This window comes from Stegastes partitus, unplaced genomic scaffold (assembly GCF_000690725.1).
Source record: "Stegastes partitus isolate 25-593 unplaced genomic scaffold, Stegastes_partitus-1.0.2 Scaffold55, whole genome shotgun sequence".
NCBI classification, from domain to species: domain Eukaryota; kingdom Metazoa; phylum Chordata; class Actinopteri; family Pomacentridae; genus Stegastes; species Stegastes partitus.
In genome coordinates this window covers 50,019-76,301 of record NW_007577786.1, presented here as the reverse complement: position 1 = coordinate 76,301, position 26,283 = coordinate 50,019, and the positions used below count along the sequence as shown (strand labels likewise).

General features: G+C 41.1%; 2 protein-coding genes across 5 annotated transcripts in view; one reads left to right on the top strand and one right to left on the bottom strand.

Annotated features, from left to right (window-relative positions):
- The window catches only part of col4a2 (collagen, type IV, alpha 2), a 69,192-nt gene extending 53,657 nt beyond the window's left edge, over positions 1-15,535 (bottom strand). For 3 of the 4 annotated variants that reach the window (XM_008275527.1, XM_008275529.1, XM_008275531.1), the window contains exons 1-3: positions 15,339-15,496; positions 14,985-15,105; positions 14,851-14,902 (exon numbers count right to left, since the gene is read on the bottom strand). In XM_008275527.1, coding sequence (XP_008273749.1) covers positions 14,851-14,902; positions 14,985-15,034 — 102 coding nt within the window. In that variant the 5' untranslated portion in view covers positions 15,035-15,105; positions 15,339-15,496. Of the gene's footprint in view, positions 1-14,850; positions 14,903-14,984; positions 15,106-15,338; positions 15,497-15,516 lie in introns of those variants that run through there. The other variant, XM_008275528.1, reaches the window with a different exon arrangement.
- A 123-nt stretch (positions 15,536-15,658) lies between these two features.
- col4a1 (collagen, type IV, alpha 1) overlaps positions 15,659-26,283 on the top strand; it is a 48,583-nt gene continuing 37,958 nt past the window's right edge. Inside the window, exon 1 of the mRNA XM_008275532.1 lies at positions 15,659-15,869. Within this exon, the coding sequence (XP_008273754.1) occupies positions 15,795-15,869 (75 nt within the window). The 5' untranslated portion in view covers positions 15,659-15,794. The remainder of the gene's footprint in view (positions 15,870-26,283) is intronic.

The following is a 26,283-nucleotide window of genomic DNA, read 5'->3' as shown; positions in this document are numbered from 1 at the left end:
GACTATTACATGGAAATTTGGTGAATTCATTCCCTTTGGATGAACTGCAGTCATTTTGTGTATTTCTTAACCTTCCTCATCAGTTCAGTACTTAAAAGGTCCCATATTGTCCCAAGATGTTTCTGTGTCAGCTTTAATTTTTTAGCTCTGTCTATCATTGTGACTTTTAAATTAAATTAAATTTTATATTCTTATCCTGGTTTTTATCCCAGAGATTGCTTTTATTTCCCTTAGGTTTTTATTTTTTAAATTTTTTTATTGTGTTTTATTTCTATTTATCTTGATCTTATCTATTTTATCTTATCTTTTTACTTCCTTGCTGTTATATTGATGAATGCTGGAATACTGAGCACTTTTTTGTCTCTTGTCTTTTTTTTTTATCTTGTCACTCGATCAAGTACCTGCCTGTCAGGTTTAATGTGTATTTTGTGAAGAAATGCCAAATGCTATCATTTGTTATCTGCAAAACAAATCTACCCAAGGGTATTAATAAAATAACCTTGAACCTTTAAATCCAGGCCCACACCCCCACCAGGAAGAAGACTCTCTGCATCTCTGACTGACAGAACTAAACAGCTGACTGTATGGCAGCCAACATGGACATAACCTTCTCTCCTAGTGACTATTTTACATGGAAATATTACCAAATTCACACACAGTCAGTGTTTTTAATCCATTAGTATGGTGAGTTTGTAAGACAATGGTGGGGTTATAAAATCAGTCATTTATCGGTGCAGGACTGGAGCTTGGAAATAGCTCTGAAGTGACTACTAGGTAACATGTAGTCTTAATACGATGTGTTTCAGTCGCTATTTCTTACACATTATATTGCCTGACAACAGAAACAGAATATGCAGGTAAGAACAACTTCACTTGTAATTCGGCTGTTTTAAAATGCAGTATGCTGCATGTGAGCACAGAGAACAGGAGAGAAGTGAACAGATGTGAAGCCCAGTTAGTATGCTGATGATACCATTTAACCTGAAATATCGCTGTGTCTGCTTAAATCTGTACAAAACCGCAAGTGTGCAACGGTAGCACAGTGTTTGATTCTTCAATCTTTACGTGTTTTCATCCAATCAGCTTTTAACAATGCAGGATATTTTCTTAGTTTCCCCATGAATCTATTTAGGATTTAATCATTTTCTTTGCTGTAGAGTTTTTGCATAGATCCAAAACTTTGATATCCTCTGCACATTTACAGTTTAAACCCCCAAAACGATTCCATGCGGCCCAAAGGTCTTGTGCTCAGGTCAAGGCTGGTTCAGCATTTGTGCACAAGAAAAAGATCTCAAACAATATCCTGATTCATCTCACCACGCTGTTTGGAACCCCCCTGTAGTTTCAGTGAATCCCAGACAACGTAGGGAGGAATTTGGGTGAGGACGCTCTTGATTCACTGGATGAAAAGAGGAAAGAAGCATGTCCAAAAGACCCCTGTGACTGCGAGTGGGAAGGTATAAACATAAAACCGCAAATGTCTGTATGCGCCAGCGAACAGTTGACAAGCAGAGTCGGAGACCAAATCATGCTGGTCATTGTTGCTGTCTGCTTGTGTGACTCACATGTGGGCTGACGGATGTATGTCTAGAGAACTAGGCCTGATATATAGACTACCTTTAAGTCCTTAATCTGTTTTTTTTAACTAATAAAGCAATTATTTCAGTTATTAATGTACTTTTTATCCCTTATACATGGGGTTTCTTCTCTGTTTTTGTCCAACAGGCTGTTACTTACTTTTTAACACCAGTATCTGAAAACGTGCTGAACCAAAATGGCTCAAAAAGTAGGGCAGCGTGTCAAAATGGAGAGTTTATGCTTTCTGTACAGCTTCGCCTTCCGGCAATAGTTCAACATTGAACTGAATCAAATAATCAGATTTCAACTATAAAACAAACACACACATGCATACAGAGGCAGGAAAAGCAAAACATCAAACATGGCCTTGTTTGTGTTGGCTTTAGCTATAGCTGAGGCATGTCTTGATACAACACCAAATGTCCCAAAGGCCTCCATTGTAGCGATAAAAGGAAATTACGCGCCAGCCATAATAGGCTTTCACAGTTTTTTCGTCTTGATAAACAGTACAGCTCGTCTGCGCCATCGCCTCTTTTCAGCTAATTCTGCTTCCTGCCACACCATCATCAAGCGCCTGCTGGACAGTTTACGTGCCGTCGACTCAGTGTGCAACCATAAACCCCCGGAAGACATTTACAGAAGTGGAAAATCAAAAGAAAATAGAAAGAGCGGTTGACGGAAAAGTTGTTGAAGGATAGAATAGCTGAGAAGAGTGAAAGAAAAGGGAGACGGAAGAGTTGGTGAGAAGTTTCAAAACCAGAAACCAAGTCGGATTTACAGGTAATAGAGAGAGAACTACAGGTACAGAAAAGATGTCTAAGACATGTGAGGAGTCTTTTGGAAATTGGTCACAAGGTCAAAGTACACCGAACAGACCTGATCCTGATATATGTATATGACATAAATGTATATATTACATCTATGTGTTGGGGTGCATGGACCTGACAGATGATGACATGATTTTGCTGTTGCTGAAACACTTGACAAGTGCACAGCTTGTGTTTAGCACCAAATGGGGTTGTGGGGACAAACACAATGACAACAGCTTACATGGAATTTCAATTAGAAAAAAGAAGGCAATGAAAGTCCACCAAGTGGTGTTTTTTAAAAATGCCCCTCAAAACAATAAACATCTTAATTGAGTTACTTAGATTAATATTGATCCATTGAGTCTTCTCCTTTGGATATATGTTGATAAGCTGGGTGTTAATGTTTCACTTTTTCCCAAGCTGTTTTTGCTGTAGCAGTCTGCTGCTCAATAGTTTAGGGAAACGAAACTGCATTTTGTATGTAGTATGTACAATTCTGCTTTCCTACAATACCCTAAAAAACTCAACATGAGACTGAACAAATAGTTAAAACTTTAATTTATATGTATTTTGGAGTCAAAATAACTTCTAGCACAAGTAAAATCATGTTGAGCCATTTCTGGACTACAATGAGCAAAGTGGACATATGCGGGTGGATTCCTGAGCTGATGGGTACCACATGACGTTACTGAACAGCAACACCTTAAACACATCATATTTGTCTCAGACCAGCTTATAAGAAACTCCATGAAACCTACACGTATCACTTGTGCAACATTTACATTATATGAGCTCTTTCATTAAAGTCTGTCACCCTCTGGAGTCTTAGCCTCTGTTGCATGAGATCTCTTGCTAGATAAAACACTGGTATGTTAACATACAAGTAACAATGCTCTAATGTTTAAGCAGAAACTGGCTATTAAGATATATCTGCTGCTATATTGTCGCTTTAAAATGATCAAAATGTAAAACTGAATTAGACTTTCCATTTCTGACTGGAGAGACACTGGAGGTTTAATCCTTTAAAGACCACTTCTGAATAAATATACACTTAAACTTGATAAGATTTACAGTTGTCATTCTCTTTACTTTATTGTGATTTAACAGTGATCACGACACAATGTGTAATAGAAGCATGCCATACAAGTTGAAATGCAAGTAAAGGGGTGAATTGCAGGGGCAAAGGGGCAGGTTTGCTCTGCTTAGAGCAGGACATGACTTTGAAGCCCAACATGAACTAGAGCAGAGGGACCTGAAGGAAGCAGGTTAGAGTAGAAACTCCCACTGTGCTCCTGTGGCTGAGCTCCAGTGTAAACACAGCTCTGGTTTCTGCTCCGGGCCTGACAAAGCCGGACCTTCCCTCTTCTTAACTTGGCCTCAGGTCACGCTGAGACTCAACTGAATCTCCCACAGGCCACACTTCTAATCAGGGCTTCCTGCTACAAACTGAGCTAAATTGATGTGGGATTAGAACCGTTTCTGTTCAGGACCTTGGTGCAAACAGACCAACCTGTCAGACCTTGTTACGGCTGATAGTCCTGCTGCTTACCCCTCTGCAGGGATGATCAATGACATCCAGATGGGATCATGGATGCCTGAGAGGTCTGAGAACAGCAGTGGTATTGACAAGGATTTCAAACCTTACGAAAATCCTGCAAAACGTGGGTTGACTGTAAAGGATGAAATAAATAATCAGGTTAGATTAAGTTAGTCATGTCGTGTACATCAGTGGATAATGATCAGGAGGTTGGATTAGCAGCCAGAGATAAGAAAAAAAAAAGGTGAGATAGTCATGGAGCACAGGCTGATGTGAACTCAGTTATTTTGTTCTTCACATAAATAAGATAAGGACTCTGTATCCACAATGACTCTTCTGTAAGCTACATTCTGAACAGGTTTGTTGAACAGGTTCTATCTTGAATTTTTTTGCATGCAAATATTTGCTAATTTTCACTATTTGCCAAGTTCAGTTGCAACTAAAAAGAATGTTATGATTAAAAAGTGTTCATGAATATAAGGACCAAGTTTCAGGGCAATGTATGCCATAGAGTTTGAGTCATTTCACTCAAAATCAGAAACATTAACCTTTACATTAGCGCTATGAGAAAAGTCAGGGGCTCAGAAATTGCAAAAAAAGACATGCACATCCAGTGTTAAGTAGAATGGATGCTAGATTTTAAAAAAAAAAGAAAGAAAAAAAAGTCAAACAAAATCCTTTAGCTATTTAGTGTCGACGTCAACCAACTCATTTTCAAAAGAGGATGAACAAAATGATCAGGATTTATTCTCTGTGCACCAGGAATACCTCATTTTTCATGAAGTTGTTTAGATTTTACAGTCTGGACCAAAGTGGCAGCAGACTGATGCTCTAAAAAAAGAAGAAAAAGACAGACGTGGCATGAGAGAGACAAACTGAGAGAGAGAGAGAGAGAAGGGAAATTGGACATGGTCATGTTATCGCAAAGTGCGCATTTAACTTTGTTAACATTCTTCCCATGACAAGAAATAATTGAGTCTAATCAATTAGACCACAGCTGGGATGGAAATTAATGGTCTATGACTCCATTCCACGAGAAAAAATGCGCAAAGCAAAACAGTGAGATCAACGAATGCCACTGCTTGACGGGATATCATCGCTCTGACATTACAAAGTGTCTCATTCCACCTGTGAGATATGACAAGGTCAAGCACAGCCTTCACCCCCCCAAAACTCCCCATGAATTAAAACAAATGACTTCAGATATTCTATCACTGCGCAGGCACCTGTTGAAGCAAACAGTGCAGAAGAAAGTGCAGAGTAATTTTATGGGAAAGGGGCATGCGTGGTCTTAGCATAAACACAGCTGAAACAATCCTTCCGTCTGAGCTCACTGAGGAGACTCACCTCTGCTGAGGAGAGACAGACGACCAGAGATGCACGTGCAGGAGGACACGAGGGGGAGGAGGAGGGATGGATGGGGAGAGAGCTGAAATGTGAAGACAAGCTGAGAGACGAGGAGGGAGGACAGGCTGCCTGCTGAGTGTCCCTTACAGGGATAGATGGAGAGAGAGCGAGGGGACAGGAGACAGGGGAAGTAAAAAAAAAAAAAAAAAAAAACAGGGGCAGAATGAGGCTATAAAAGGAAGTGAGGGACAAAGCTCTACTGAAAGACTGAAGCCTGGAAGGACTGGGAGGACGGATTCCTTCAGCACAGCCTGATGGGACCCCTGTGTCCCTCCATTAATCACTGGGAGATGGAGGGCAAAGGACAGGGGGCAGATATATATGTACAGTATATGGGGATTTTCCAGAGACAATGTCCACAATGAATATACTTCCGAACTTCATTCCAAGTAAAATAAAGTCTTCTTGTGCTCAAGCCTCTGCCACTCATTTAATTCCAGCCTCAATAAATACTAACAACAAGGGCATAGCGGTGGACTGAAATCCTGATTTTGAGGTCACAGTTTGGTGCATTTTCGGTTCATTGGTTGCATTCGGAACGTTTTGGACAACTCTAGCTTGTGTTTGTTCATAAAGGGCTGGTATGAGCTGCTGGCTGAAATATAGCTGAGACTTTTTAATGGGGCTCGATTGCTTTGAGCATGTATTTAAAACCTGTGTTTAACAAAGTATATTTGCATATTTGCTGCTATGAAAACATCTATAGTGTTTGTTAGCACTTTGACTTGTCCTGGATTGTTAGCCATTTGCTGCTTAATTAGCATCACCTTGGGCTTAAGAAACTGTGACATGATTTTTTCTTTAAGTGCAATAGGTTAACTATTAATCGACGGTATAACTGTATGGCATTATCTTTAATAGTAGATACTGTCGTATAATCAAACCCTACAGTATAATCTATAGCTTTACACTTTCAGGAAGAAGGTGCATTGGTAGATGTGTGAAGATATTTTTGTCTGGAATGGAAATAAACCATAAATAACTTTATTTCCGTGAGAGACAGTGGGTTCATGTGTGTGAGTCTGCACACATACTGCAGAGTGTATTGCACCAGTGCAGTGGTACATGTGTGCTGTGTGTCTGTGAGCTGTCACACATGACTGGGGATGAAAATGAAGCATGAACAATGATTATCTGCGGAATCAAACCGCTGCTATTCCTACATTCCTGTCACTGTTTAAATTGAACATTTTTTTTATCATTATAATGTCTAAATAATAAAAAAAAGTACTGTAATTAAAAAGTTGTGATGCCAGCAAAAGGGATAATGAAGAAAAATGACAAGATGACTGTATGCAGCAGTGCACTATATGCATGTGTGACTTTCATTTATAGGCTATATAAGCAGATGCGTTTGCAACCGGATTTTATTTTTACTTCATCTGAAATATTCCCAGAATTGGTGCTCTTGCTTCTCTTGCTTCTCTGGAACGTTTGAGAAGTCTTAATAATGAAATGTTTTCATGTCACAGATAATCCACAACACCCAGATGACACCAGACATCCCCTGAATAAAGTAGAAGTATAAATTAGTTTCTAAACGGACCATGGATGTATTTAAGGTTTATCGCGTAGACTTCATATAAAGTGTGGGAACACTGAAGTATCTGGAGCCAGATCTGGTCAGTTTCAAAACAAACTGTCAAATACAGAACTGCATAAGTTTTGAAATGAGCAGATTAATTTTTATTTGATATAACATCTAAAACATGACATAGTTAGAGCCTGATGGATATCCTGCCATGTGGGTCAAACATTATCTGATTTGCGCCGATATGCAAACTTCGCAAAGAACTTGTTTGGAAAAAAAAACATACTTAGAGTAATATACAAATATTGTCATTGCACAGTTTTCCAGCAGAGTATCTCGAACTCGTACAATATTCTCAGCGCTGTCTGCAGCACATGCAGCAGAGCACGTAGCACAGCTGAGCAGACGGTGGTGTAGAGTAAAGCAGTGTCTTTATGGGACGCTGCTAATTGTTTGTGACACATACTGCTGGAAAGTTAAGAACTATGACCATATATATTTTTAAATATAACTCTAACATATATATAAAAAATATTCATTGATATCGACTTATTTACTCTGATAAATTGCATCATCATCATCATCATCATTGGCGCCAACAATCCAGTATTGGTTAGGCTGCAGAAACATGAAGAACAGCTGAAAACAGCTGAAAACGAAGGCGGCCACTATGCTTTTACACATCACATTCACATTTTCTTCTCTCTCACGTGTTGCTTCATGTAAAATAATGAACAGGACTGAGTTTACACTGTGAATATCCATCTCAGTTAACTCTGGAGTTCAGTCAAACTAAGTGGGGTCCTGTAAGGTTGTAAAGCAACTCTGACACATTTAACTCCACCCAGTTTCCTTTTCCTGTTTAGAGAGCTTCTCTGGGTAATCTATTTTCTCTTCACACAATTCTGCGCTCAGGATGTTTCCCATAAAATCGAACTTCACTAAGCCCACAGATAAACACAGCCCACACTCGCTGCACGTGCAACAAAGAAAATGAGGCTCACACATCCTGCCAGTGAGGGAGAGCAAATTGTCTGCTTAATGCAAGACATCTTTCAGTACCCCACAAGAAACTCCAAACAAACCTCATGCAGATTTTCTGTCCTTTTAATCGTCTGCCTCTATATTCAGCATAGAACTGTTCGTCCGCGCACCAGTGGAGCAAACAGTCAAGCGCTCCAGGTCTTTCCTCACACTTACAATGCAGCGCTGTAAAGGCCAATCAAACAATCACCACCGCAGAGTCACGTTTTATCAAAAAAAAACCTCCTGAAGAAACAATACTTGAGTAAACAAAGGACACACGTACTGCTGACCCATTCACATGTGAGCACACACGCACATGCCCATCCATCGCCACAAACGTAACGCAGCACAAATGCAGAAATCTCACGGGATGTGAAGCCAACACCTCAGTGGAAAACCGCATGGCACCTCTGCTTCAATCTCCCTCACAACATAACACACACTCATGCCTGCACACACACACACCAGTGTCAGGGAAGCCCCACACATGGGCTTCTCATCTGAGGCTGTGGCTTCCTGCATACCAGCACAATGGGCTCTTCCCCTGATTGTTACAGCCAGGCTCTCTCTATGTCATAGCCACTATTTTGGCAGTGGATGTGCTGGCCCATTTTTCTACCCTTATCGTCGACAGACATCTTCCCCTCGCCCCGGACACGCACCTTCCTCGCCCATAAAACAATCCGAGAGGTCGGTCACGTGGCTGCTTTCCATTCGGTGTCCCCATCCCGTCGTACTCATTCATATTTAGATGCGGACTCGTGCTTTGAACCATCCTAAGCGGCACTCGGCCTGTGAAGTGCATTTCCATCATTTGCATACTTTTTCCTAATCTCTTATGGATATTTAGTTTGACCATGTGGTTGTGATGGGATACCATGCCAAACCGGCACATGCAGAAACAACATTTATCACAATCATCCACTTAGCCGAAAAGAGGGTAATTGCTAAAGCAGACGTGGCTGCAGGGCTCTCAGGTACTGTAGCAATCTGCGGCCAAAAATGTCTCCTCCGTAGTCACAGGCCAAAATCCCCACAAGTTACACATCCTCCGCCAGCATCACCCCCTAATTCCATCATGCTCACACACATCTTGAAATATATTCTCAAACACACGAGAATCAAAGCCTCTCAAAGGGCCCTATACGAAACATCCTGTTAACATTACTGCCTCAAGAGCTTTCCTTCCTCCGCCAACAGACGCTGATAAACGGTGTTTGTGTGCATGGTTTTATGTGCGCGTGTGAAGCGTGGGTGGTGGTGGTGGTGGTGGTGGTTGCATGAATCCACATAATCGTGTTTTTGGCGCTCATGAGTCTGTGGGTTCAATTTCCCAACCAAATTATGGACGAAAGCTTCGTGTAGAATTCACAGCCAGGAAAAAAGTATTGTAGATAGTATATTGCTATCCCAAAGCAAGTAAAAGGTGTAGGTAAGGGTTCAGTACGCCTTAAACAAACATGTTCGTATAAAATGACATCCAAACATGTCTAGAGAGGCGTGAAATGTGGAGCCACTAACCCAACATACAACTGTTTCCAAAGGGAAGAAATAGCAAAATGAGCAAAAAGAGATCTGAAACAATCAGTAGATTATTTTATTAGTTGATTAAGCATCAAGTTTGGAATTTTGCCTCCACCACTATGGTCTTTGAAACTGGACAAAATGAGCCAGGGGTCGAGGACACTACACTCACCGATTCAGTAGCAGCCTCTCAATCACGAGGCTAAAACATATCCTGCTTTGTCTCCTTTAATCTAAATCAGACCATAACTTACAAAATAAACAACATGTTGTATTGACAAAGTCTTGAAACTACGGACTGAAAACACAAATTCATAAGGAAAATTATTGCTGAGGTAACAAATTAAATGAGAAGCAGAGCTGTTTTCTCATTGACTTCTATATAATATGATTTCTTTTGGTACCAGAGAAGTCGCCCCCTGATGGCTATTAGAGAGAATGCAGGTTTAAGGTTCTTCTGCATTGGCTTCTTTTTTAAGACCTAGAGGTTATGTCTGTCTTTTATATACAGTCTATGGCTGCAACCCTGGTGATATTAACTGTCAGTGGCTTGGCTTTGGTTACAAAACTTCTAAATGCAGCTGCCATAATTACAACATCAGAAGTAGACCTGTTACAATAATTGAATAATGGCTTGATTGCTATTATTTGAGCTATTTTGCATGATCATGAGAACCATTTACTTTCACCTGTATACGGACAGCTGGATGAAACTAATTCCATGTATTTTTCCTCAATTTGACTCCCTCATCTGCTATATGATTCAATGGCACCAGCTGTTTTTCTTTTGTTTAGCTTCTAATAGTGCATTTCAATGAGCGTCTATTGAGAGCAGCATCATGGATTTCGTTGTGAAGCCTGACACCGCGGCCCCAGTGTGGGCACATTTTGGTTTTGGGCTAAACGGAAAAGCAGAGCTCAATAACTTGGAGGAGGCAATTTGTCTGATGTGTAGCAAAAAGGAGCATTCCACGCCACTAATACCAGTAATCTAAACCGAACACTAGCATAAAATGAACATCCATCCATCCATCCATCCATCCATTATCTGTACACCACTTAATCCTCATTAGGGTCGCGGAGGGGCTGGAGTCTATCCCAGCTGACTTAGGGTGAAGGCAGGGAACACCCTGGACAGGTCACCAGTCTATCACAGGGCCACACTTAGAGACAGACAACCAAGCACACTCACATTCACACCTACAGACAATTTAGAATCACCAATTAACCTCAACATGTTTTTGGACTGTGTGGGAGGAAGCTGGAGAACCCGGAGAGAACCCACGCTGCACGGGGAGAACATGCAAACTCCACGGCAAAAATGTGATCATTGTGACAGCTCAAGAAAGACGTTGAGGGACGACCTCGTTCTGATGGTGAGGCCATCTAGGACAGGTGTCAGAGCAGTGAACACTTAGTTACCTTGTGACTGTTTTGCTGCACTTGGTTGTAAATAATAAAGGTGACAGAGAAAACTGTGTGAAAATAACATAAAGAGGGCCAGAGAGAAAGGTTGGTTAGGATGGAGGGGTTTCCAGATGCTGCTAAATGATCCTATGAGCACTTTGGCTGAAGCACAGTGACGTCTTTGAAGCACCAAACAGCTTCAGAAACTCTCTCCCCAACATCTTTAAGCGTCAGAAATGGGTCCAACAATATCTGTAACTTTTCGAAGGAGAAAACCCGACATTCACACCCACTGCATGCTGTGATTGGCTCAGTGTGTTGAGGTTTAACTTCTCTCTGTAGCTTTCCTTTTTACGGTCACTTTCTTCTATGCTACCAGAGCGCAACACTGAATGACTTTCAGGGGAGACTGTCTGAAAATGCACACTCTTATCAGCATATTTAAATGATATCTTGCCCAGCTCTCTCTGTGATGGCGAGCCCACTTTCAAGTGTAGCCATTTGAAACGACTATAACATTTGCCAGGTCGTACTTATCTAACATAACCTGGCCTTTACTGCTACTCAAAGAGGCTCAACAGGGAGTCATGTTGCACCTCATGGAGCCTCACTTGTTTGCGAGCAGAGATCGTGTAAATTCTTGGTGTTACGAATTAAATCTCACTTAAACAAAATAAAAAATATCTTGAGAATTACAGTTTAGACAGGCAGGGGAATTCCAAATGTAAAACGTCACTTGGAGATGGATGGTGGGAAACAGCTGTACAATGGTTTGGTTCAAAGAAGTGAAACAGTCCCGAGGGTCAGATTTGGATTCGATATTAAACAGAAACATATTTTCCAAGAAGCAGTTTAGATTGAGAAATCCTGTCAGATGGGAAACATCAGAGTGACGTACATTTGGTTATTGTTTCCCCAAACCCTTTTTACATGTAGAACATCCTCAACCACCTCATTACCTGCAGCTCACAGCTACTGAGACGGACTACTTATTAAGCTTTCAACAACTTCTGTACAGATGGAAATATTGTTGAAAAAGTCAGATGCTGGTTGTATGCCACACCCAGAAACCAAAGCTCTTTTGTTTTTCCTTCAAGTTATCTGTGTAATCAATGTGAGCCATTTCTCTATTTGTCAGTTTACTTGTCTACGAAGAGCACATGGACTGTGCCAGACTAAAATTAGCTTGCTGTCTCCTTGCCACTGGAGAAAAGCTACACAATACACAGAGGAGCTGAACTGTGTCACACGCTTTTAATCAAGCCCCGACCAAATCTGATAAAACGCACAGAGACAACAGCTCCTTTTCATCGCACTCGAGCAAATAACTTTTCATCCGAGAGCCTTGAGTATGATATTAAATACCCCAGAGAAGCATCTGACATCAACAGGCCGAAACAAACACAAGAGCAAAAATGCAGCAACACAGTGTAAACATGGAATCAGCAACCCAAAGGTGGGCTTGATGAAAGGAAAAATAAAGTATGCTGAGAAAGAGGATTAAAAGTAATGAATCATTACAGACCATTTTTATAGGCTATTACTGTGGCTCAGTCAAACATTATTATAGAGGATGGAACGTCTGTATTCTCTCTTGTGCTTTTATGGCCACTTGTAAGAATGAAGTAAAACCGAAGTGAGGGCTGCTACCTAAACACTGATGATTTGAATCAAGTCAAACCTTATTTTTCTAATCAAATCACTACACTTTTGTTTTTTTTAGCTTCATCTTCATACACCTGAGAGATTTAAAACTAAGTGAAATTAACTGTAGCGTGATTGAAACCCAGGTCAGAGTGACCTGTTTCAGCTCTGATGCTCTCTGCTCTGGTGCTGATTGCAGAATGCAATAAAACAAAGGCACTTAAACTCTCATGGTCAGTTCATAGCTTTCCTTTCTGTGTCCGCAGACAGCTGCAGAACACTGGACTTGCAGGCGCTTCTATGCGTGCTATAATTGGGACGACAAGAAGATTTCCTTTGTTTACTGTATTTTGCTGAACAACAGGAAAAGTAAAAAAAAAAAAAAACAGCGTGTGCAACTACTTAACAAAACAGGGAGAAGGATGTGGAAAACAGTTTAAATGTCATGAGCACAAAAATTAGCACACAGTTTATTTCTTTAAAGGATGTGCAGTCGGTCTGCTGTTCAGACAGTCTGCAGTTTAAAAGTTTGTGCTGCATCTGGGCATTTGCAAAGAGTTTGGACTGAAACTTGTAAACATGGGCGTGGATGCAGAATTAGCTTCAAGACTTATTTTAGTGCACAGCGGTTGGTCTGAAGGTGTGCAGGACTGAACTGTTACTGGGTGGAGGCTGTGAAAAATACACCTCTTGTGACTATAAATACCTAAATATAAGAAATATTAAGAAACTCGTGCAAGTACAAAATAAAAGAAAGACATCCCATCCTGCACCCAATCAATGTAGCGAGTTTAATCGCTTAAAAACTTCTGACTACAAAATTAATTTTTTGTGTTTTCCTAAACATTGTCTCCTAGCTGAGCTACAGAGATGCACATTCATATAACAGCACAACTTTTTAAAACTTGATTTATCAGCTGAAACTGATAAAAGGCTTAAATAGACATTAGTTGAACTGCAGAAAGCTCTTCATAGGGATTGAGGATTGTGGATTAAACCCTTAAAGTCCCTCTCTGGTCAAAGATTAAACCTCTAAAAACTCATTATCGTGTATCTAAGATGCATATTTAGAAGTTTCACCCATGAAAATAACCCATCCTGCCTCAAAATGGCTTAAATGTAACTCTACACTGTTGCTGTTCCTCTAGAATTTGCAGACCTACGAGGTCACTGCCTCTCTCAATCCACCCCTCATTGCAGCTCAAGCACACCAGCTCACTCATGATCTTCTCAACCACCATAAAACTACTCAACGCTACACAATGGCAATTTCTAATATTGGAGTAATTCAGCTATAAAGTAATTCTGAAGAAGAGTAATGACACAGAGATCCTCAGCCTGGAAGTCTAAAAAAACGGTTTCTTAGGTTTGGTACGTAAGAAACCCTGGAAGTCTCAATCTACATTTTTCAGACTGTCATCAGTACGATGCAGCTTTAAGGCGGAGATGCTCATTCATGGCTTTGATTGCTTATTTCACTCAAGATATGTTTTCCAGCATATAAAAAACAACATATGTACATATTACAAGATAAAAAGCTTGATTTTCACAGGAGTCTTCAACAGTAGGTTAACACACAGATGGGATTATGAGAAATGATTACAGCACTGACAATTATTTTAACTGACAGAATGTTGCATTATGACAAATTTACAAAATATATGAACTTCTCTTAAACTCCAAATCATGAATACATTGCATTTTAGCAACATTTTCTGAAACGTGCTGCTTAACTAAGTCTATGAGGACGCTGTTGGTTTACTTTCATTAATCAGCCTTTTAAACTTTGCCACAGACAAGTAGTCCAGCACAGTAAACACCTAGCCTGTATGCTGCTTTGGTCTTTTAAATATTCTCTGACACCCTGTCTGAGAAGAAATACGGGAGCACATGCTTTATTTACTAAGCAGAGAACCAGTTAAGAGTTACTTTGTAACATGTAGGCGCACCGTGACAAATTTAAACCCACAAAACTCAACAACCCATCATCCTGCCTGCAGGGGTCATGACCCCGCCCCTCAATCCCGGGTCAAGGGGTCAAGTAAAACACAACATGATATCCTATTTCTGTTTATTCAGTCTGCAAAAGCAAAACACTGCAAACTTCCAAGCTTCAACTAGTACAAACTGCAGCACCAGGCATTTCACCAGAAACTGTTTTGCTGCTATTTACCAGCATGCAAAGCCAAGAAACCCTCCTCCTGGAGAAACTCCTCGACCCGGACACTCCCACTGACTGAGGTGTGCATGTGTCTGCCGAGCGGCTTCCAAACTGGGAAACACGAGTTTTTATTTTTGCGCCTTAATTGTCAGTCGGCTACAGTTTTCACGTGAAAGCTCACAAGCAACAAAAATGAGGTGAGAGATTAGAAAAAAACAAAACTTACTGCGTGCGCTCCTGAGATGAGGATTGCAGCGAAGACGCACAGAAGCAGCAACCTGTTGGTGAAAGTTGAAAAATGTTTGTAGGTTAGTCATCTGGCGATCATGTGCTGCGAAAACGTGCTTTTGTTGCGTTTACCTCAGACTCTTCTGTCCTCTGCTGTGTTGTCCGTGCATGGTGCCACTCATGCGGACGGCAAACTTGAGTCCCACACCGCTGATTCACTTGTAGAGACACTTCTACAGCATGACTGCCCGACCTGAAGCACACCAAGACTCTCTTTATTGACAATCTCTGCTCCATATATTGGTGCGTAAAGTTATTTGCGCGTAAAGATGCCACTTGTTTCCACTAGTTTTACTGAGGCAGATAACTTCAGATGCTGCTCCATGTGGGAACACTCTGAGTGGTAAAGATACTTTAATTACTCTGATTTTCTCGAGTATGTAATTAATTTGTCATCAGTTTAATGAAAAGAAATATACAACTTACCCTCACCCAAATCCTGTGCGCAATGGAAGGATGAAGGAAACGGATCTCGGATGAAGAGACGCGCTGGTTCCCGACCTGCAAAGTTTCACAACAGACACCTGTGGCACAAAAAAATCATAAAAATACTCCTAAAATAATCTAAAAGCACAAAAGTGCACCGAGTAGTCCCTCTCCTTACCGAGAAAAGTCAAAGTGTTTGTAAAAAGCAAGGTTGAGCCCGTTTGCATGGGCGAGGGTGGTCGTTTTTTGGGAGGGGGGTGTGGTGCAGCAGCAACAAGACCAAGTTGCATTGGACACAACCTCACATCGTCTCGGACAAAGATGCAGCCAAACGTGCTGCCCGTGCTCTGCCGATAAAACTTCAAATTACCTGAAGGAAAGAGGAGCAGAAACTCGACAGGTGGCTGTTTTCTGGACACTCTGCACAGCACGCAGGTTCCAGCGCGCACCGCCGCGATGCTGCTACAGTCCGGCACACTGTTGCTGCTGCTGGCGGCTCTCTACTCAACTATAGACCTGACAGAAGCTGAGGTACGTGAATCAAGACTCTCCAGCACTTTTTGGTTGATTTTACAGCTATACTTTGCACATTTTATTTGATTATGAACAACTTTTAACTGAGGATTAGACTTTTTCATGTGTATAAAGTCATGCGTCTTTACGCAGCTAACTCTGCCATATATTGGATGTGTTCTATTTATTATGAGTGTAAAACAAATATTAGTTATACCGTCGCCGAGTTGCACTTTCTTTTTGCCAGATATTTGTAATTTTTGAGTGTTCTGGGATTTTATCTGTAATGTCACACTTTTAGATCGAGCAGCTCTGAAAACTTTGAGTTGGGTCTTGTCCCAGTGCAGCCTCCTCCACTTCTGCTGGAGGGGAGCAGAGAGAGGGAGGAGGAGGGAGAGGGTGGGGCACATGTGCCTACAGTAGCTGAAGTGTGTGTGTGTGTGTGTGTGTGTGTGTGTGTGTGTGTGTGTGTGTGTGTATGTGTGGCTGCTGGAGAAAAAGGTATGAGGAGGTAATAGGGAACAGAGATATGCATGCAGTTAATCACTGGTATGTTCAGATAATCCAATAAAGATACAGTTTAATGCTCTTATGGCCCAGTTCCACAGTACAAGACAACCAGAGAAAATATAGACTGTCTCTGTCAGCCTGTGTTTCTGTTAGTGACTCTGGAATCCATGATGCAAAGTTGCACGTTACAAAGAATTATGTGTGAGCCATAAATCATCAGGAAGAGCTGCTAGATGTCATGACTGTAACTAAAGTCTGTAACTGTGCTCTCAGCTGATGTAAAAAATACTTCTAAATTCAAGTAGATTTTTCCATAAACACCTTTTTAAATTCTCCACCTATACCTTTAATTGAAGCGTAACTAAGCTACACTTTTAGATCCTAATTTATCTGTGTGAATGAAAGTCAGACATTTTTGTGCTAGGAGTCTCAATAAAATTGCGTTCTGTATTACTGGTAAACTTAATTTGTCAGTTTGCCATTCACAAACAGGGATGCACAGACTGATTCATGAACTTAAAATATGAGTCCCAGTCCCATACCAGTCATGTCTTTTTACCAAGTTTGGTCTCGGTGGAAGTCATTTCAATAATTTTATTATCGCTAACAACCAACACGACGAAATAAATGTTAACAAAGCACAACCTTTTAAAAACACATTGGCAACTAAGCTGACATTGACAGAGAAATAGTATTTTATGGGTATTGGCTCTAATCCCAGTTTTCCACAATGAACAAGTGCATTTATGTGCTAAATGTTTGCATCTCACTGTTGCATGACCAATTACTCCACTGGGGACACATAAAAACTGATTGACTGATCCCTACTCACAATGGTGGGTGTTTCTTATTCAGATTTTATTGCAGGCTGTTTGTATTGAGAAAGGAAAGCAAAGAAAGTCCAAGTCACAAATTTAATAAGGAACTTTTAACAGCTGTTTGACAAATTGGAGCTTCACAGCCTGACTTAGTGGTACATACCAATAAGAAGGCATTGGTAGTAGGAATTCAAACTGAGGTCACCAATCAATGTGTTTATTGACAGTGAAGGAGAAGATCTCGCTTGTGCTTTAAGTCTTCATTGAGAATTTCTTCGTTGTACGCTCACATATGTTGAGACCCAATAAAAAAAAAAGTCGTCTTCCTCCGAAAGCCTGGTGCATTAGTTTTAAGAATGGGTGTAGAAATATAAATGAGTGTGAGGAAGCTCTGGTGGACTTTATCAAGTGTAAAAACGAGGAGGAACGGGCTGTTACGCTGCACAATGGAGCAATGTGTGATGTGTCAGAGCAAATTACCACCTCTCAAGGGAGTCTGGCTTTATCATGCTATCATCCGGGTACATTTTTCAACTGTGATGGACTGTAGCTGTGAGCTGACGATGAGGATTCAGTGTCATAGAAGCGATTCAGGATACATGTCACAAATGCCATATAATGAAATACATGGCACCCACATGTTCAAATGTGTCAGAAAAAGTCTTGACTAACTTGTTTTTAAGCTTTACTTTGTCAGTTCAGTAAAGCCGACCCTGAGTTTCATACATTTGTCCATTACCCAGGCAGAAAACTAAGCAAAGTGGCTTTTATATTCATTTTCCCAGATCACAACACAATCATAATTCAGTTTATTATTCATTGTAAACTTCAATCCTTTGTTCAGATTGAGCTTTGGTTCAGGGAGCTGCGTAGGATAAAAGTTTATGATGTTGAGAGCCAACATATCAAATTAAGCAAAGCAGCAGAGGCAGCTTTTATCCACTGCAAGCTTGGATTTAGAAACACAAACATGAGACAGAACATCTGGACAGAGGAGAGGATGGCTGAGGAGGTGTATATCTGGCTGAACATCTTGTCACTGGTCAGATGACACCAATGAAACTGGAGTAATTCAACATTCCGCATTTATTGTTGGGATTTTTCCCATCATCCGCCCATAGGAGGTCCACAACAGGAAGTTTGTGATCCTTTCAGGGCTTTTCATCCGTCCAAAGCTGAATGGTGAACACAAAGGGGCTTACCTCATCTGTTGTTCAGGACAATGAGGCAGATAATATAGATTTAAATGAGGTCACAAGCAAATTCTTAAATTAACGCTCTTGCAAAAATTTAATTCAGGTGAAATAAATCAGCTTAAATCAGTGACTTGGCTGATGTGCACAAGGGGATTCAGAGTGTTTATCGCTTCTTTGTCTGCACGTACACAGAGATGCGACATTGATGGAGAATTGGAGCCCCATGTTTAGGCTTGTTCACAATCAGTAAGAACTCCTGACTAAACTTAGAACACAGAGTGTAAACAATTCATGGTCAACTACAAATGCATCCAAGCACTCGCTAATGGGATAACCCTGACCTAGAGCAGGTCAGGCTGACTTTAGCAAGCTGTAATTAAAAGACAAGATTTAAGATCGCTTTGGCCTTTCCCTCTTGCCCGTAAAGATGAAGCAAAGAGCTAATATTTAGCTCTATTTAGACCTTTGTTCCCATTTTTTCCCCCCTGCGTCATGTGAGTCTGAGTGAATTTCTCAGCTGTTTATTTAATACCAACAGAATAGAGTGTCTCTCCCTTGGCGGTCATTTAATCTGGCCAGAATGAGTCATCAGTAATTCCTAAAGGGGCATTATGAGGAAGGGAAAGAGGGGCAGATTAGCTGATTCCTGGAGTGGGTTTGTGTGTGGGATGGTAGATGGAGGGATTGGGGAAAAAAGGCAAGTAGCTGGTGGGAAAGACGAGCTCCTCTGTGCTGCCTGGTTTCTGCTGCCGGTGTGGTTGTGACGTTCCAGGACAGCAGGGTGATTCCCAACGAGGATCAGCTCAGCTCCAAAGTGAATGGAGGAAGCAACGCTAAGAGCTGCTAATCCTCGTGCAGCCTAAGAGATGTTTTGTCTGTCGAAAGCGGAGAGTCACGATGAGGACTTGATCCGTCGGTGCTGCTGCCCAAAGTGCCGACAAGGCTGCTTGTAGTTTTGTCTAGGTCTTATCCTGTAGACCCAACGCCCCCCACAGAGGCAGCAGCTGACTCTGTCACTGCGACTGACCACCAACCAAGCGATGCACCCTGGGAAGATGCAACCTGCCTGACCCCTGTCCTTACACCCTGTAAAAATGCCTACATTGGAAGAGCTGTGATCGCGTTTGTGTCCCCTTATTTTGACAGGCGTGTCTGGGTAAGGCCGGTAATTCTGCCCTGACCTTGTTACTCAAGAAGTGTGGCAGGTATGCCCCATTTTTTCTGCTTGTGTTTCTCTGTGTGTGTTCCATGTCTGTGCCAAGTGAGGAGGGGATTAAATAAGTTGGCTAAGCATGGTAAAGCCCTTTTCAATTCCACGTGGTCCAAGTATCATCGAGGAGGCATTTCATTCAGATTTGTTACAGCTGCAGGTTACTTTTAGCACGCAAAGCACCTCTTTTGTCCCATGCCAATGTTTTCCGCACTTTAGCTACCTCAAGATCAACTTGTATGTCATCCTTGAGATTGGTTTTGCTTCCCAGAGGTGCATTGCTATTGTGAAAGTGTAATTTAGCCATTTTACGTGTGAAATCGGTGAGTCATAAATGTCATTTGTGGTTTGGAGGCGAATGGTGTAATGGATATGTCCGCCTGACAGGGAGGTGGGAAGTGGAGAGTGATGGAGGCGGAGGAGGAGGTGACGAGGTTATGAGCCCCAGAAATGGAAGAATGTGTGTCGGAGCCAGAGATGATACTCCGTAGCAAATCTTTTAGCTTCACTTTCTAGTCATTGACCTGAACTCCCCCCCTCTGCTGCCACTTGTCCAACAGATAAAGTGTAAGACAGTGATGATGGTATCATTAGATTTACGGGTTTCTGTTTTTTGTGTCAGTCTTAAGATGTTTTGGCTGTCTCCTCCCTCAGCTGTTCTTTTTGTCACTTTTTAGACAGGAAAGCTTCTGTCTTGCTGTAGATACAAAGGACAGATGCAAGACTAAAGGGCAGTGTTCAGGCCAGGTTTCTGTAAAATGCAAGCGCTTGAATACTTTATTATAACTGTCCAGGCAGCATAGACAATAATTAGGTCTGCAGTCACGCTATGATTGTGGTACCTCTCCAGAAAAGTGCAACTTGGATGTGTATGACTTCATAGATATAATCTACAAAATTACTGGATAACACAGTCTAAAGAAAGAAAGGGTTTGCATTTTCTGCATACTGGTGTTTTATAGGGAAGGCGTTAAGTGTGATACTAACATTAGTTTGTTGGTGATGGGCTATTAAACCCAATATGGTCCCGTATGCTTACCTTTTTCAAAGATGGGCAGGATCTCAAGTATGTTTGTGCTGTAAACTGTCTGGGAGCTCAGCTGTGTCATACGGTTAGATCTGACATTTCCATTCCATCGTAGAAGAAAAGAATCATTGTTCTGATGTGACCTGATTTGGTTTTCACTTACTGTAAAAGAGTGTCTGTGCAGTAACTGTTTCGCAGTCAGTGGAACAGATGAGGACATGTTAACCTAATGAAAATGTTGACCTACTGTTAGTTAGCTTGAGACCATTTTGTGATGGGGTTACACTATCCACAACGCTGGCAGGCTGACGTTCATACTCATGGCTCTGATTGCACTAATCTTTTAATTAAACCTTCACTTTGATCTCAAGTACACACCCATAAAGTTCCATGACTGTACCTTGTACAGTTGTGACACTATTGTCTTGACGAAGTCGTCCACATAGACACAAACAGCCAGATATACACTGATTAGCCACAACATTAACACCACAGACAGGTGACGTGTATCACATTGATCATCTTGTTACAGTTTGGATGTTGCCATTCATATGAATGTTACTTTGGCACATGTTGGATTGTTCCAACCCAAGTACACCATGGCAACAGTACTCGCAGTTGCCAACGGCCACACTGCCATTATTGCTCAAGAACATCTCAAGGAACATAACAATGGACCCAAGGCATTGACCCTGTCTCCAAACTTTGGTCAAGTATCTGTAGGACATGCTGGGGAAAAAAAAAAGCTTGATCCAGAGAGGCTCCACTTCTAAATGTCCCTTTGCCAGACCCCATAGGAGCCCTCTAGAAGCCCCATGTCCATGTCCTGAAGTTTCAGAGATGTGTTTGTGGCACATGGGGGACCTGAGGCAGGTGGTTTTAATGCTGTGGCTGATAAGTACATAAACACCTGCTCGCTTGTGGTGGTTGCTACAACGCTAGATCTCTTCAGACCACATATTTTTCATGAGGACACACACAAACACACACACACACAAAGGCCGACTCACAATGTGAAAACAATACGAGCTTTGTTGTTGCGGCTGGTAAAAATCAAGGTGTCAAGAAGATGACACCGGGGATATTTGTATAAAATTTTACGACATTCCACGGAAGATATTTCAGTCTCAAGTATGACGTCACCAGATTAGATGATGCCTCAGTGTGGGTTTGCATGTACAATGCTTGGCTTTCATTTAGTCTGTTTTATCTGACGTACTGCATCTTATTGTTGCCTTGGGGCAGAGTCTGCTGAATTAACATGGTATCATATAGACTGGAGTAGTAGCCACACTTAGTTTTTGTTTCTTAGGCAGGATATTAGAGAGAAACATAAAATATGGTAAGAGAGGGATCATAATGTGTACCAAAGGGTCCTGGATGCAAGAAAACTGCTGATGTTGTGTCAAATGGGGTTTGGCATTACAAGTTAAAAGCAGCACAGTCAACATCAGAGACACAGATGCCAGAGTTTGAACTTGAATCATGATTGTTCTGACCCAGTGTAACCCTGCAGAAGTATATACTGTCTGCTTGCTTTACCTGGAAATTTTACAGTGACAGACTACTGGAAATCTTCTTAAGCATTTTAATCAGAAGCCCTCTTTTTCTCCCACATCATACGACACAGAACACTGATGGTGTGTGTGTTTGTGTGTGTGTAAAGATGTATAGAGATGCCACATCCCCATGGCAACAATCACAACACACATTTCAGCACCCTTTATGTTCTCTAATATAAAAACACATGTTGCTGCTGATGTGATTTGAACTTTCCTCAAATGCAAAAGAATAAAACCTTTGAGCATTACATGTTCTATTTTTATTTTATCTTAATGCACAAGACAAGACTGCACTTTCTGAAAGGAAATGGTTTAAATCAAATCAAGCTCAAATCAGACTGGCTTAAATGAATACTTTATCCTTTATACTACTTGTGGAACTGAGCGTTCATCAGTCGGGGCGGTTGTGGTTTGGCAAAAGTTACTGCATTGTTGTCAAGGTGTTCTTGGTTGCTGGATAAACTGATAAGGTTATGGTTAAACACATTTAGTTATGTTAGTCACACTTGGTCTTAAATTCATAAAATCAAACCCTTTCCTCTTCAACTGTTGAGGAAATAAGACAAAGCATTTGGTTTTGAAGGCCCAGTTGTTGTTAACATTATTTACCGTGTAGAGCGTTAAAGTCTTCAGTTTCGGCTAAACATTACAAGGAGTTACAAAGTTATCAGGATTTCCTCTCACATTCATCACACTTGAGGCCTTTGAACGGAATCTGTGGAAGTTTTCACTTTGACCCAGTCTGCCGTCATCTGAGGAGTTCAATCAAAGAAATACTGTAAGTGACAGAGAAAAAACATTCCAGCAGTATCCAGACATTTCAGAGAAATGGGCTGAGACGTGACACAGCTGGCCAGGTTCATGGAGCAGAGGGAGGTCACTTCCTCCCTGACATTCAACACGTTCCCTCTCCGGAGACACATGTATTTAGGACTTCTCACTAAATATGTTCTTGTGCTGGAACGTCAGTGGGCCCAGAAAGCAGGTGAATCCTTTTACAATCTGGCCTGTTACAGTTTACGTTTTTCAGACTCAAAAACTTTTTCTTTGCAACATGTTCAACTACAACCATGATCGAAGAGTTCTGTTTTATTTATAAGCAAGCAGCTAAGTTATGTCCATCTGTGAAAACTGTACAGTTCAAGTTTAATTGCTTTTTAAAAATTATTTCAACTTCCTCTTTATCACATTGTCTTTCGTGATTGCTCTATTTTACGATTTCCTTTGCTGTTTTCGGCAATCCAGCTTTCTATCTACTCAAATATTTCAGCGCAATTCATTTTAACTCAACAGTTTCTTTTGAAGATTACATTGTCAGTGACAAATTGGTGTCTTTAATCAACCACTGAACTATGGTTTTATTTTCTTTCCAGTCACACTTTGAACATATTCCAATTCCTCACATTATCTTCTACACATACATGAGTTCCTTTGTTCAAGACAAAAAGGCAATTTCACAGCTGATTGCTAACTTCTTTTTGTTGTGCTATTAAGCGATAGATATCCGATCTCAATGCTCTTTGAGTATTGACTGAAACGTGCCCTTAATATTTTGCATTGCATTTTGGCTGCATGTAGAGTTCAGTTCATAATCACCTAAGCTGTAAATGTGGTAAGTGTCAGAAAATACACTTCAGGTTACCCTTACTGGTGTATCAGGCAAGTAGAACTTTAGCAATTACATGACTTGTGATTATAATCAGAGTTCTGTGTTGTCAACTAAAAACTTGACTGAAGCGCCTCCCACAGACTCACTGTGTGGCTTGTTTACTTGATTTTTGTCCAGATATCTCCTAAATTAGGGAATGTTTTGCATAGGCATAGTTTTTGGTAAAGAAAATTCTAATTGTACTGAAGCTTTAATATGATCTTCAGCAGAGGCCTGTTGTGAGCGTGGGGCAACTGATGGGCGTAGTGATGGCAGACTACCCAAGATGACAGTACAGACGAGATCCACATGCTTCATATTTGCCTCATTATAAGCAAAGTGATTAATGATCTTGCCAGAATGTGGCGTATACTTTATGTGAAGCTTTTCAACATGTCTGAGCTTTTTCTTAAATCTGTCAGTTTGAACAAAACAGTGACGTCTGGCAGTGATGTGCATTCTGTTTTTATAAATGTCAGCGCTTAACCTCTCCCTGCAAGACCTCCTCGTCCAAACTGAGCAAGAGTTTCTCTGTACTTACACCAGACATGGTAGAAGTGGACTGTTATGGTACTAAAGGTACAGACTACAGAGGAGGATTGATAGAAATAGCAGATCGTGAGTCAAATGCAGAGGACCTGAGAGTTCTCGTGTATCCATACCTAGAGCCTTGAACCTCTTTCCTGGAAGAACAGATGCTTTATTCATCTCCTCCCATGTTGCCCTTTTATGTTGCTGCTGGTGGTTGCACTCTGTCAACTTACCGGACAACGGGAATTGCTCATTTTCGTAGCTGTTATTCTCCTCAACTATTCCAGAAAAAGCTGCAATCAGATAACTTTTAAGTAGGAAGCCCAGCCGGTCACATGACGTGGTTCACATCAGGAGAAGAGAGATATGGTAATCTTTTAATGCATAGCTGAGTCTGGGGGTAGATTAAGACATTTTTAACTGATACGAGTCCAGATCTGACGCCGGGGTTCGGCATCTCTAAGGCCTCAGGGCGGTGAAATCTGTAAGTTAGAGTCTGTCCATATGTTGGAACAGCATTGACGTAACGGCGATGTAGGAGATAAGGGCTGGTATGGAAACAGTAGAACAATAGAGAGCAGCTCTGTCTATTAGATCCTATCAACTGAAGTGTATGGCATGATAATGGCACTAAAGGCCTAATTATTCATTAGTTTGTTGCAGCTATTTTATGAAGTGCAAGGACCAAAGCCTTCCTTCTCTTGTCCTTGGAATTTCCTCATCCTCACACTTATTCATGTTGTACTGCCTCACTTGTGTATCGTATAAAACCCGTTGTGTTGCTGAGGATGATGATATTTTTACAAGGAGGTAATTTCCTCTTTGAGAACAACAATGCTGACATATGTGAGGCGTGCACTAATGGAAAAGTCTTTGCTAAAAGTATGTGAAATAGAGCTTACATGCACACACACACACTTCCTGTACATGCATACTCCCTGATGGGCATTGTGTCGCAGTAATAGCAGCGTTTCTTTGTATAAATTACTAACTCACAGGCCAGATGCTTCCATGTAAAATGTGTGTGGGATTTTTGGGGAAAAAGAGAGATTCGGTATTTTGTTTAAACTTGAGGTTTCTTTCAGGTTAGTGACGATATCGGGCAGAGCTGAAAGAGTAATCAAAAGTACAATATCCAAGTCGCAGGAGCTGAAAAGAACACTTTTTGGTTTGGTACAGAGTGTTTCAGGGGAAGAGAAATGGAAAAATTATCATTCCTGCTGAAGTTGTTCCTCATATCACAATCCAAATATATCTCAATTGCAACATGATTTTGTTCCCATATTGTTCAGCCCTAATGTTGGTCAGTCAGTGCACCCAATTTGGATGTTATCATACCATTCAATAGGCACTATCAGCACAGCATTCCCATATATGGACAGGTAGGGACCTACTTCACCTTCCTGTAGGCTCAGAAGGCCATGATGAACCCATTTAATAAAAGTGGAGTTACAATTCAGCAGTTACAAAGAGAAACAAAAGTTTGCATTTGGATGGAGAAGGTGTAAGTCACCGGACTCACCAAGAAGACCTGAATTCCAGTCCCATTTTGAACCATATAGTATTATTTTACCCCATCAGTTTGACTTTCGCTTTCTATTTTTTACTTGTTTTTGGTTAAGCTTAGACACTAAAACTAGTTTGTCAGGTTTAGAAAAGGATCCCGGTTTGGGTTGTGAAGCTCTATTTTGACCAGTGCATGTAACGTCTCCACTGGAAATTCTATATGCTTAGATGATTATGTGCACTAGAAGGTGGCGGAAGCCCGTACTGGCTCATATGTATGGAAATGATGTGTGCTAATAACTTCTCAATCAGTAAGTTGGTCCAGAAACATGAACTAACTCAACACCTACTGGATGGATTGCCCTCAAACCATGTACAGATTTTCTTGTTCCCCAGGAGATATATTCACTTGGCTTTGGTTATG